General features: G+C 37.8%; 1 protein-coding gene across 18 annotated transcripts in view; it reads right to left on the reverse strand.

Annotated features, from left to right (window-relative positions):
- The window catches only part of RBFOX1 (RNA binding fox-1 homolog 1), a 1,149,451-nt gene that overhangs the window by 365,067 nt on the left and 770,607 nt on the right, over positions 1 to 13,777 (reverse strand). For 15 of the 18 annotated variants that reach the window (XM_051793639.1, XM_051793308.1, XM_051793550.1 and 12 more), the window contains one exon: positions 1,331 to 1,372. The exons of the other annotated variants lie outside the window; for them this stretch is intronic. In XM_051793639.1, coding sequence (XP_051649599.1) covers positions 1,331 to 1,372 — 42 coding nt within the window. The remainder of the gene's footprint in view (positions 1 to 1,330; positions 1,373 to 13,777) is intronic. 18 annotated transcript variants of the gene reach the window in all.

The raw sequence follows: 13,777 nt of genomic DNA on the forward strand, positions 1-13,777 counted from the left end.
AGAAAGTGCTGGCAGCCTCCTCACATTATATTTAAAAACAATGTTTTTCTTTGTTCAAGGAAGGAAATAAAACCAAATGAAAACTTTCTTTGTTCTCAAGGCACTGCTACCTCTTGAAAAGCTTGTCCTTCAGGTACTATTGCAATATTTTAGCTTTGACAGCTGCTCTGTTGAGACATGACTACTGATAAAACAAAGCTTTGTCACTCCAGCTCCAGTACAATGGCAATGCACATGTCAGCAAGAAAAGAATTGAGGACAATATGTGATGCATCATTCTTGCATAACTTGTTTACCAAAAATCCCATTACAAGTGTGGTGAGGACCAGCTGAAGCATCTCAATAAGTTGGTGGAGTTAATCTAATGAAAGGCTGAATGTATGAGAACCCTGCACCATGTACTTCAAGATTAGAGTATGTTCTTTATACTTGCAAGTCACGAAGGCATAGCTGATGTTCAGTAAACAGCAAACAAAAAAAAGAAAATGCTGCTTTGACTATTTCCAACAATATTTTTGTTTGTACAGAAACTCACAGTTCCTTCAGGCCTCTCCCTCTCTACTTCCATAGGGAATTTCGAGTAAGTACTCATCATGTGATATCAAACAAATGTAGGTCTATTAACCAACATATGGATGAAGAAAAAGCTTTTGTTTGGTCGGGGTTTTTTTGTTTTAGTCAAAGAAAGCTCTTATACCTTTCCAACCAAATACTAGAATCAATCAGAAAATACTTGCAATCAAGAATACTTGCAATCTGCAGAGATCTGTAGCATTTAAAGGGAGCAGGGACTAAAACCTGTTTAACACAGTCACTTTAACAGAGGAAAAGGGGAAAACAAAATAAAGGTCAGTAACCTGGGTTCAGGAACTCCATCTTGTTTACAGACTGTACACAACCAACACACACACTGAAATACCAGCTCCCTCACACTCCTAGCACTGATTTCTTCTGAGAGTACACAGACTATAAAAATCCAAAGGATAATTCTTGTTTGAAACAATCTTAGCCGTGGAGACAGTCTGAGAAACACAGTGACCTTTCCCATTAGACCTTCACCTGGTGCATAGGAAGAGTTTGCTGAGTGTCAAAAGAGGTCCTGTGAAAAGTTATTTGCTGCCAAATCTCAATACAATATGGAAGAAAAACCTGGATCTACTCTAGCTGTTTTATATTGAGAGATGTACAATATTTACCAACAAGCAACAAATGAACTAAATATGCTTCTCTTAAATTAAGTAATCCATCTGTCAATAGCACAAACTAGACTCTGCTTATGTTTTAAAAGAACAGAATATATTATGCAAATAATATTTGCATAAACACTTACCCTTAGCTGGTCTCTTTCACAACTCATCTGTTGTTTTGAACTCTACAAGAGGAAAAAAGAACACCAAAATAACTTTGAAAGCATAACATTCTTGCCACAACAAAGCTGCTAAATCTACCTATCTTACACATATAAATCTTGGAACTTTGTCTAAACACAACATTGCATTGTGGATCTAGACAGAATCATTACTGCAAGAAAGCTTTTTTCCCACTTATATTTTAAAATTAGAAAAGGAAATTAACCAGAACCCACAAAAAATCTGAGGTAGAAAAGCACTTTTTTCTTTTTAGATTTGAAACACTTCACTGGTAGTTCAGCTCAGGAAGAAGCTTTTCCCTGATTCTGTTCCATCACAAGTCTGTGCTGTGTTTCTGAACACCCCTCTACTAAGATACCATGATACATTCACAGCACACCTAAGAAATAAAGATATGGAGGCTTCATATAAGTGATAACACACATTCCTATGACAACTTCCAGTTCTGATCAGGTGTAAGAATAACTCTGAAGATGATTTGATTCCACAGCATATCTTTTTCTGTGCTGCTGTCTCTGTGTTTTGCCAGGTTTATGAGAAATGCTCTCCAGAGTGTGAGAGCTTTGCTCAGGAACATACTCAGATGTTGATTTGTGCAGCCTGTGGTGAGAGGTTTTTTTTAGTCTGATTGGTTTTTGTTTTGTTTTGTTTTTAAAAAGAAGTATTTTAAGAATATTTTATAATCATTAGGTAGTATAATTAGCCTTGAAAGTGCAACCACTGTCATTACTGTCATTTCTGTCATTAATGTACATGGCAAAGAGTTCACAAAACATGAAATCTGATGCAATACAAAAAATTCAAATCTGAATCTTCAAAGGTTCAGAACACACTTTTTGCTACTTTGTACTTAGAAAAAGTTAAAGCATGGACTAATACCCATTTGTATAAGCCATTTTCACTCTGTAGTGATGATGAAAAACTTCTCAAAGTTAGGTTACTACAAACAAATAAAGCTGCCAGCCCTTTTTTCAACATAGAAGAAAGAATCCTGGTAAGGAAGTTACAAGCTAAACCTTCTACACGGACAGCACAAGTTTTACAAAGCAGTCCCTGTACGAAAATACAAAGTCTAACAGAAACAAATGCTCTTTGAAGTTCTCTAGCAGGGAATAAAATGTAAAGGAATTCAGCATAGGGCTAATTACACTTCCCCTGAGGAGTCAAACTAAGTACAGTTAAAGTCACTATCACTTGCAGACTAATGATTCCACTTTTCAAAGTTCATGGCTTTACAGCATTTATAAATTACTTTAAGGTCTTACCAGTCTGCACTATAAGTGTGCTTGCATAAGTCTCAAGAGTTAATTTCAGATCTGAGTTCCATATGAACTTCTTCACATTGATTAAAAAAAATAAAATAGATGGAGTATTTCAGTTAGAAGGGACCTACAGAGATCATCTAGTTCCTTCATTGGAAATGACTGTGAAAAGTCTTTTGGAAAGACTGTCTGAAATTTATATTTGCTGTTTTACTTCCATTTTAATACAAGGGAAAATAGCTTCCAATTGTACTTTTAATATCACCCTTGAAAAGAATGTGGTGTCCTCTTCCCCATGGGATGAAACTTTTGGCTCTGACCTCCCATTAGCTGCACAGATTTACAGACATTCTGCCTTCAGACAGAAAGGTGACCAGGGTGCTTAAAGATCTGGAAATACATCTAGACAGGAAAGTAGGAAGACCAGGACACTTCATCCTGGAAATGAGACAGCTCCAAAATTTGTACAAAACTAACCAAAAAACCTGTATCAAATATTTGTAGAGTGAAGCAAGGGTTATAGTTATTGATTATTTAAACAGATAGGTAATTCTGTGTTTTAATTAGTCTGTACTGTAATATGAAGCACAAACCTGACAAACACCTGACAGTTCAGCCACCAGAACAGGATATGTTATTTAAGATTGAAAAGAAGTGTTTATGAACAGTGGGAGAACACAAGAGAGGCAAGGAGTGAATAAGAGCCCAGATGTACAAGTCAGGAGAGGGTGACTGCACATCAACATCCAACTGCTCCTCCACAGCTGGCAGCAAAAGAAACAGAAGAAAAACATTCATTTATTTAACACAAATGGCTTTCTTATGATTGTGAAATGCTATTTTAAAATATTCTTTGCTTTAATCTACCACCACATCCATGGCACTCTGGTTACTAAAGGAACAGAGAAACACAGTGGGGACAACAAGCAGGACACACACCAATGCCAGCAATTCCCTTGGTTCAAAGTTCAGCAAATACTTGAGTCCAAACTGTGTGTTTTAGCTAAAATAACACAATCCACTGCAGGATGAATATCCACCTACACAGCTCCCCCATCACCCTTCACACCAGGAGCTTTCCAGAACAAAAGCAACAAGGCTTAGTGAAAAGGCATTATTAGGATGAGATTAAAAAGAAAAAAAAATGAAACAACCCAAAACTTCCCTTAATGAAAAAAATCTTTTTCCTAGTTTAAACACTGATGCCATCTGTCTGTCTGTCTGGTCCTCTATTTATCACAGTTCAAGTTTATTAATGTACATCTGGGAAAGGCTCATTTGGACACAAGCAGTTTTCTGTGCATCTAACCAGTGCCAAATTTGCTCTCTCATTTTGTCTTTTTTTGCTATCCATGCCAGTTTAAGAGAAACATCCTGGCAGTACTGAGCACTTAAGGGAAAACATAAATAATGCATTTACAATATGTAAACCTGTAAAGATAAATGAGAAAAACTGAAAGCTATAACATATTTAATTAATGATCAGGAGCCCCTAGAAGCAAACCTTGTGCATATCCTGCAATTTTAAATACAGTGCTTCTCAATCCTGAATTTACTTTGTTATGTCTCTGGATTGAACCATGTGCAATGAACTATTTATTTATTTTAGCTCAAGACTGCTTGAAGAACTTGGTCAGTACACTGAGTGTCATTGTGTCAAGCTCTCACACACTGTGAGTTTAGTGAAAAGAATGCCTAAAAAATTGATCCTCTTTAAAGGGTTTCATCAAGGCAAAATTTTCAAAGAATTTGAACAATATTTCAAGACTACAGGTCTCTTTAAAAGACAGAAGGCTTAGAAGACACTCATGCTGTCAAGCTCCATCATTTTAAACCCCAAAAACACCCTTTGGAAATCCCATGCAACCTGCTGGTGTCATTCCCCAGGGAGCTCATGACTAGAAGGGGGAAGTTGGTTTTGTTTTCTTTAAGTAACAGTAACAGGCAGGAGACTGAAGATCTTTTAAGTGTATTTATCAGTCATCCACAATGCCTACCTCTGAAGAAACTGGAAAATAGAAAATGGGACCCATGCATGTATGAATGGACACATGAGGGAGTGACAGCACCACTCCAGGTGATAAGGAATGCCAACAGTCCACCTGGGAAGTTTTTTTGCTGTCAAGGTTTTTAAGTGTCATTTTAAAGAAAAGGTTTACGTGATGGGGCAAAGAGAACAACAGGATGGTGACAAGGCTATTTACAGAATGTGCTGGTTAAAATGTAAAAGGAAAAAGTATTCTCCTTGCAGTACAACATTCCCAAGTATTTGTTTTACATTTACAAATTCAAAATGCTTTAAGGATTGAGAAAATCTTTGAAATGGAGCACAGCCCCAGTGGTTGAAAAAATAACCAATGGACATCTAACATCTTTTACATTCTAGATATTTTGCCACAAACATTTGAGGTAAATGGACAGCCTGTGTTCTGAAACCAGTGCATATGAAACCCTCCTGTTTTCCACTGAGCACTCACTGCAATTACTCAGCCAAGATTTTCTGTGCAGCTTCAGACACCCACTCTAACAGCAGGGCCAGGAAAGGCCCTCCAGCATTGCTGCCTCTCTCTTTCCACCTCAAAAAAGGCCAGTGAAAATATGATTACCTGAATGGTAACAATATTCCTGTTTTCCTTAGGAAAGGATAGCTTACAGTCAGTATCTACATATGAACTGTGGAACATGAGATTCAGATGTGAAAAGCTTGGCACTGCTCACAGTCACAGTGCTTTTATCAAAACTTAACTTCCTGACTAGTGATTGCTCATTCAGCTGATTGAGGCCTTACATTTCTACTCATTCATAGATCAAACAGCTGAAATTAAACCATGGATTATTCCATATTAGTTGTGTTTTACTAGATACTTTGGGACATTTCATACTATTTGCAAAAATCCATCTGTTGGCGTTTTCTCTCATTAGATACCAATCTCACTGTAAAAGTCTTTTGTCAAAAATTAAATGCTCGTGTTTTTACCTTGCCACACTGCCCAAAAATGCTGTGCCACACAAGGAGACACACCATGCACTGCTGTATTTCATATGGAAACAGTCACTTCCCTTGCATCATTTTATTACATATTAGTGTTCATTATCTCATTGCCCTACAGAATTCCGAAGAAATGATGCTTCAAGTTATTTAATATGTGGGGAGAGTATGGGCTTGTACATAAATGTATAAATAATGTTGCCTATTAATCTAAAATTGCTTTGCAGTACTGCATGTGAAAACCCAAAACACAAATGGAGAAACAACGTCCATCCCCAGAGCTCACAATGCCCCAAAACAGAGCCTGAGGTGCTCAAACACAGAAGACTCATAAGAAATATCAGTAACTGCACAAACATACAGGATGATTTGAACTAGAAGTGGGGTTTTCAGAGCCTTTGGTAGTGACTTCCAGCATCATTTAGAGGCTTTCAAATAAAATCAGCATTTCTTCCTCAGGGACTAACTGGGGCCATCCTCCACTTTCTTTAAGAGCTGCCCACATTTTCATCTACATGTCTCCTGAAAGCCCCCAAACTTTGACAAGTCTAATGAGGTAAAAGTGTGCTCAAGACCTATACACTGTTTGTTCCATTGTGTTACTAATACAAAGGGCTACAGAACATATATATCTCTGCATATGTAAATTTTTTCCAGAACACAGAGCTTGGGGTTTCTCACGGCTAGGTATGTGTTTGCATGCAGAGAATTTTAATTTCATGGGGTTTTATTACCACCATCAGTTATTGTGCTCTAGCAGTGGCTGGAGGGGCTGATTTATTCTCCAGCACCCTTGGCTGGCTATTGTATATCGACTGGTGCTGCTCTCATAAATATATTTGGGCAAAGAAATGTCTACAGTTCTGTGCTAATACTAAGCAGAGTTAAGGTTTCAAGTGTCACATACAAGTGGGTTTATTTCTACTGGAAGAAACAGGCAATTATTATGGCCCATTGAGCTCAGATTAAGCATTTCCATCAAAAAAAGAAAAAGAGCCTGGTGCTACAATCCTTGTAAAGCTGTAAATGCAAATGGGGACCATCTCATCTTCCATAAAAAATAATCTATGGTTTTATAGGCTTTCTCCCTCTCCTGTTCTTTTTACCCTCAAATTAGCCAAGTATTGCAAACAGGATCATTTTATTGAGGCAAAAACCCCTATAAAATCTCCGAAATTAAAATAGAAACACTGTTAAAAAATTGTGACATTAAAACAATTTGTAGGCAATTATTTCCTTGTGCAAAAGGGCTCCTTTAGGCAACTGGGAAACCCCAAAGTCCAGTTTTCGTTGTTTCTTGGCTTCAGGATATGTTTCTTCACCAAGATTTTCTATGTTGCTTGAACATTGTTACCTGGCAAGTACAGTGGGGTGGGGTTTTTTTTTTGGTAATATAAATTAGAAAAGTCATCTCTAACAAGATATTTGTTACAAGTACCATTCTAGATAAACACTTGTGTGGCAAAGCCTCAAAATTAAATTCTGCATGTATGTTCTGCACGGAGTAACCCCATGAGAAACCTGATCCATAGTTAGTATTCAAATGTAAACTCCTTTTCTCCATAAAGGACTAGCCATAATGCATTTCATTTAATTTCCATGCATAACACAGAAAATATTATAAGGAATAATATGAAGGCAAAGGCAGTGTACTACAAAGAATAAATGGACACAGTGAAAATTGTAATTAAAAATATGGTGATGTTAAAGTAGCAACCAGTGTAGAATTACAGTATGTTATCTTAGAATGCAAACAGGCCCAGACCAGGCCTGGCATATTACATATATTACCCTATTTACTGCTGCATAAATCATTTTTGTTTCATAAGTATGTTGTTATTACAAGAATTTACTCTTGTAAGATCTTGTACCTTTGGGGAAAAGGATTTTAAGTTTCTTTCCTTAAAGTCCTACCCAGAAAAAATAAAAAAATTAAAATGCAGATGATGACATGGATACCAACGAAGTGATAAACTCTGAAGCTCGTGTAAATATAGAATGAAGAAAGTGGAGATACTAATTAGGATCTGAGTATCTGATACTGCTGAATTCTGAGGGTTTGCATTACACAAACAAGGCAGTAAATCTGTTATGCTGCATAATAGTTTTGAAGTAAAGATCATGGGCAGATATGACAACTAAAAATATATAATAAAAAATATGTAATAAAAATAAGAATATATAGAGTATAATCTGTCTATATAGAGAGATGAAACAAAATGAAGAGAGGGTTTAAATAAAAACTCCACTTTACATAGAATAGTGTCTTGTATTTTAACCAGAAACTTCCTCCCAGCCTGTTCAGGTGGCAGCTACAGGAACTGCAGAAAGACACTTCAAGGAAGAGGAGAGAACAGCAGCCTGACAATGAGGATATCACTGGAGACAGCCCTGGATTTCCAGCCAATTACCAAAGCTAGTTATGTTACAAATTGCTCCCAGAGCCGTGGCCTGGCTGTTATCAGCAAACATCTGCACGGCCACTTGCTGATAAAAATAAGGCAGGTTCGTTCGGTGCCCGGTGTTTGACAAATTACAAAAAAATCCCAAACCACAGCTTTTATCTGGCACATCCACATTATTGGCTGAAGAGGCCATTATGGAGGGAATTGCTCTGAGAAACCAGATATTGCCAGGTCAGCAAGAAGCCAATGAACTGACAGATATCCAGACTTCCATTTGTCCCCGTACTTGGATTTACTCTTTTTCCAATTAAAACATTAGGGTATCATAAAGTGAAAGGTTGTGTGTGTGCAGATATATTTATATATATAAAATAGTTTAATTTATATGAAATGATCCCAAGTACGCCAAAAGGTCATTCTTCAGTATTAACCTAATAAATCAATCATCATAAATTGATGATTTATCATCAATAATTGATCTGTAGAACTTATTTTATTCATCCACTGATAAAATAGGAAAACCTTAGAATGTTTACCATGACAAACAATTTAAATTCTACAATTGGTTTTAACTAAAGACATAATTAATATCATTCCACTATAGGTCAAATTAGTTGGCCAGTTAAGCTACTGATATTACTCTTTTTTCCCTTTGTTTTGTGTTTGGTTTGGGTGTTGTTTCTTTAACAGGTAAGAATTTCTGTCACAAGCAGGATTTGTAGTTGTATAGATGTGTACTTTATATACCTACTCTTGTCAGTAGAATTTGAATGCAAAAAAAAAATGAACACCATGAAGTGCATTAAAATGACAGTCTGTTTTCATGTATCACTCCACCTAAAACTTGAAGTTTTGATGGATAACTTCATTATTTATGAAACATATATGTGCTTCTTATCTTTAGCTCTTGGGAGAGAATTGCAAGGACATAAATGCAAGATGCAAATCAATCATTAGTATTCACACACATTTTCAAGAGGATGGTAGAATGTCATTACTGTCTTAAATTACCCTTTTTTGGTTTTCAGAAAGGAAAATTCCAGGAAATGCTTGTGCTTGCACACACACAGATCACAAATCCAAACACAAGCACACAAACCCTTTGCCACATTTATCAGGGTTATTTTGCAGTGAAGCAGAGTTGGCCTATCCTGCACTAAATTATCCAATTGTGGACTCCTCATGTGAGATTTTTTTTTCCCTAAAGCACAAAGGAATTACACCCTCATGAAGTTTAGAGGCAGAACTTCACACCATATGTGTGAGGCCAGTAAATACACCCAAACCCAGAAGTGTTTTCTCTTTGTTTTTGAATGAATAAATTAGTCCCAAGGAGAAAAATGTGCCCATCCCACCTTGAACTGGGACTGTTGTTGCTCTCATGGCACAAGCCTGACCTGTGCTCTGCACCAGGGTTCACTCCCCCTCTCCATCACACATTTCTGTACGTGCAAGAAGCTCCAATCAGCAGAAAGGGCAGGCAGATATTTAATAAGCTCCAAGATCACACATGCCATTAGGAACTTTCTACTTAGCTTTATACAAATCTGATAATGTTCAGTGGAACTGCAGGCTGTACAGGCAGACAGAACATTTGGCTCTCAGAGACACAAACCAATCACTTTGCAAAGCTGTTGATACTCATTCCACAGGGAAAAATCCTGGTTTGGTTCTGATTTGCACTGTAAATCTTACTTACCAAAGGCAGTACTTTGCTGAGTACAGCAACAGAACTGCAGAGGAACTCTACTGAAATGAGTAATTTTAGATTTAGAGATGCAGAGAAGGGTAAAAATCTTCTGGCAGTTGTCTGAAGAATAAATCCTGTTCCTTGCACTTACCAAATTGTTCACAGATTCACTGTGGCTCACAGTATTCCAGAGGTGGGGCAAGACAGGGCAAATATAGCAAGACAGAGCTTCTCCTGCTCCACCTGAGGACCTTTATGTAATCACTTGACACAGTTTTCCAGGTGTCATGGTATCAGTAAGAAATCACAGATGTCATTTTGGACTAGATGACCTTTAAAGATCCCAGTCTGTTCTATGACTATAAGTAAGTAATGTAAGCAAAATCAGCAATACTGGCTATTCCCATTATTAAAATGAGTTATCAATTAACAGTGGATCATCTTTTAATATTCATGTAAAAAGAAATAGATACCAAGATAATTGTGGTGCCAAACACAGCTGTATGGAGAACAAAATACACCAGTAAATGAGAACAAAGCAAGCATGAATTACCTCCTAATAACTTTGGTTATATTTAGCCTCAGATTATGCCACTAACAAGAGGTATTCAAGTGGTTTTCCAGGTTTCTTCTCAATGGAATAAAACATGTACTTGCACACTGCTCTGGATTAGGGATTTTTTTTTTAGGAGTCCTAAAGTTCCACCTTGGGAACTGCACAGGTCTGATTTGCACCCTGTGTGTTCACACTCACACCCAGAGCTGAAGTAACTCCTCATACCCTTGCTCAGCTTAGAAACTGTGCCTTGAAGGAATTGTTTCCTGAATAGCCACAATCCTTTTCCTGCCTGGGGAGATGCACCTTTCAGGAAAATATTTAAATTCCCTTCCCATTTGCCCATGGCTAACAAGTCAAAAAGCACCTGGCAAAACCCAAAATTTCTGAGTCTGTAGCACTGGTGCCCTGAGAGGAAAGTGTTCTATTCTGCACAGTGCTCACAGCCAAGCACTGCACAGGGAAGGAAGGGCAGAGTACCTTAATCTCCTCTCCTGAACAGCTTAACTAACTACAGAAGATGCAGTGCATCCAATAACTACCCAGTGCTTTGCCTTGTTCCAGGAATGCATTACAAAGACTGTCAATAAACTTTAATTAGCAATATATTTTTAGTGGCAGTGTTACAGCTTGCTGCAATGAAACATTTCTCCCAAGAATTTCTAAAGCTTTCCTAAAGAAACCTTGACACTTAATAATGAAAGACAGAGATTGTCATATAACAGCATCCATTAGGGCACTATATTCTCCTCACTCAGAAGTCGTAAGGTTACTTTGAACAAGTAACTCTCATTTAAAATGTTCTTTACTTTTCTATTAGGAAAATGAACAATCATTGGCAAAATTCAGGTGCAGCTGACAAAGTTAAACATTTTCTTTTTCACCTCTTAATGAGACTACAGCAATGGCCTCACTGTCCTAAAAATAGAAAAGCAGAGGGAAATATTTAAAACTTGTGTATCTCTGTGCACCTGCATGCACACCCACACTCATTCTGCAAACTAAATGTCATGTTCTTCAATGACCTCCAGGATAACAAGCTTGAAAATGTAGCTTCGAAATTGTATTGTACCTATACCTTTGGAAATAATTGCAGTGGCAAATTGCACACAATCCTTATGCATGGAAGTGCTGCTCCCAACATCTCCACAACACTCTGATGAGCTATGATGAGGTGGCCATTTAGAAGACAGACAGAAGTCTTTTACTATATACACATCAAAGATCTAAACATCATCTCCTTTTGCAATAAATATAACTTCTTTTCTTCTCCACACAGCTATACATATCTTCACTTTTCTGCCACACTTTAACCCAGATTGAAAGTCTTCAAGGACAAAGAGTTCCGTCTACAAGTTTTCTCATACATATCTACAGCTCTATATAGAAGAGAGGTGGAGAGGGAGGCAGAGAGAGAGAAGCATCTCTTCTCCCTGCATATGCAGCTATTGTTTTCATTACAGCATAGCATAAACCAAATGATGGTGTTAAGGACTAAATTCAACATCACATAATAATGTCCACGATCAATACAGTACCCACATACACAGTTCAAAAAGCCCATTTCATCCCCATTTGCATGCAGGTAATGCTCATGCTGGGGTGGTCCAGCCTGTGTGTTCAATATGCCACACATCAATACAATCAACACCTCCAGCAAGGTGTCATTTAACTCCCTGTCTCTCATCCACTTCGTTTCCCACATTCGTAACAATTCTTTGCCGCTTTTGCACCTGAGTTTGTAGAACCTCCTATACTAAATTTTGCAATGAGAAAAATATGCAAAATTGCACAAAATATTTCGAGCTGCATACTATTTCTTTTTTCCTCCTTTTTTTTTCCTCCCAGAAATGCTACATTTCCCTATGTCAAGAATAAAAGTAAAGCCAAAGCCTTGAGGTAAGTTCCACAACTGCAAGAGCACACAGGTTACCAGAGAGGTGTTGGGTCAAGCTGTTCAACCTGAAACCCACTCCCTGTTTAGCCAATCCACTTTGATACCAAACAGTTCCTCTCACTCAAACAGGAACAAACAAGGTACCACACAGAAATAATTTGGAGCTCCACAAAGCTCTAATGTAGGTGGCCCTTGGGGAGAAATGAGAACAGGAGAATTTAAAAGAGCAAGATGTTCTGTGTGGACATTCAGATTAATCACAATCTTGTCCAGTGGACTCAAGATCCAAACTAACTCATTATTTTTAAGCCAGGTAGCCTTAATGTGGCACATTTTCAAGCCTGGGATTAGGTGATGAGATGAAATGATTTTTAGTGTTATGATGTAAAAGCCATTCTAGTCTGCTAACTACCTGAAACACCGAGATCAATTCTGAGAGTAAAACATCAATTACCTCACTTACTGAGACAGGATAAGCAGCAATTAAAAGGGTAGGGAATGCTGCTCTGCATGACATTACTTGTCTAGTTTTTCAGTATATCAGAGCAATTTTGTTTTGATTTCTAATTGTGTCTAGAGACTGGAATTCAGGCCTTTTCCCTCTCCATTATGTATTTGGAGACAGGGTTGTCTCTTATTACTTATATAAAAACTCCTGATATGCCTTGAACTGGCATGCAACATTAAAAATAACAATTATTTTCCATTGTGAAAGGATACCTTTGCTTAAAAATTCTTACCTGGGTTCTGTTACACTATAATACCCACCATGACAAATAAGTCCAAATGATGGCATTTTATCGTTATTTATCACCCATCATTACATAAGGAAGTAAATCCTGCAGTAACTAAACACCTCTAGTTAAAACACAGCCTTTGCCTTGCATCTGCTGAATGGTATGAAGATCTCTGAACTTCAAAAGTGTAGGAAGGCAGCACAAATCTTATTGAAGTGACCAAACAGGCAGCTCAAAAAGTATCACTGCACACCTACAGCTGGTTATAGACCCGGGGATGGAGATATTTGTTCCTCAGATTTGCCACATCAAAAGCAATAAAGTTCTGCCAAGTGTTCAGCTCAATAATGCCCCCACAGCTTTCTGTGAGCTCATTCCCCTCTCCTGCAGCTACTGAGGTACTGTTGGGGGTTTTTTTAGGGAGCTGAGCTTTCCATGTGATCTGGACACCTCACCCAGACTCCCAGAACCTGCAGCTGCTGAGCACCTTTGCCAGTGGAGAGAACACAACTCACAGACATTCTGTGGCTCTGAAGCAACTGCAAGGAAAAGCTCTTTTTCCAAAGCTTCATTTTTAAGTGTCATTAAAAAAAAAAAATCATTTTCATTCTACAACAAGACAAAAATCTGCTCTACAACACTGGAATTTCCCATAAAGTTGATTATTCTTTTCACCCATTTTTTTCTTTTATTCCTTTTCCCCAGTCTCAGCTCTCACTGTACCCCTGTGTGGTTGTGGATGAAGAGAAAGTCCTCTTGTGAAAAATGGGAAACCTCCTTCTAGAATCTGAGCTTGGCAACTGTGCACCAGTATGATGGGTTACAGATGCAGACTGGCAGGAGAGCCACACTTCTCACTCAGTGCCTGCTT

Source organism: Manacus candei, unplaced genomic scaffold (assembly GCF_025592945.1).
Source record: "Manacus candei isolate 608988 ecotype Guabito, Panama unplaced genomic scaffold, ASM2559294v1 h1tg000002l, whole genome shotgun sequence".
Lineage (NCBI taxonomy): Eukaryota > Metazoa > Chordata > Aves > Passeriformes > Pipridae > Manacus > Manacus candei.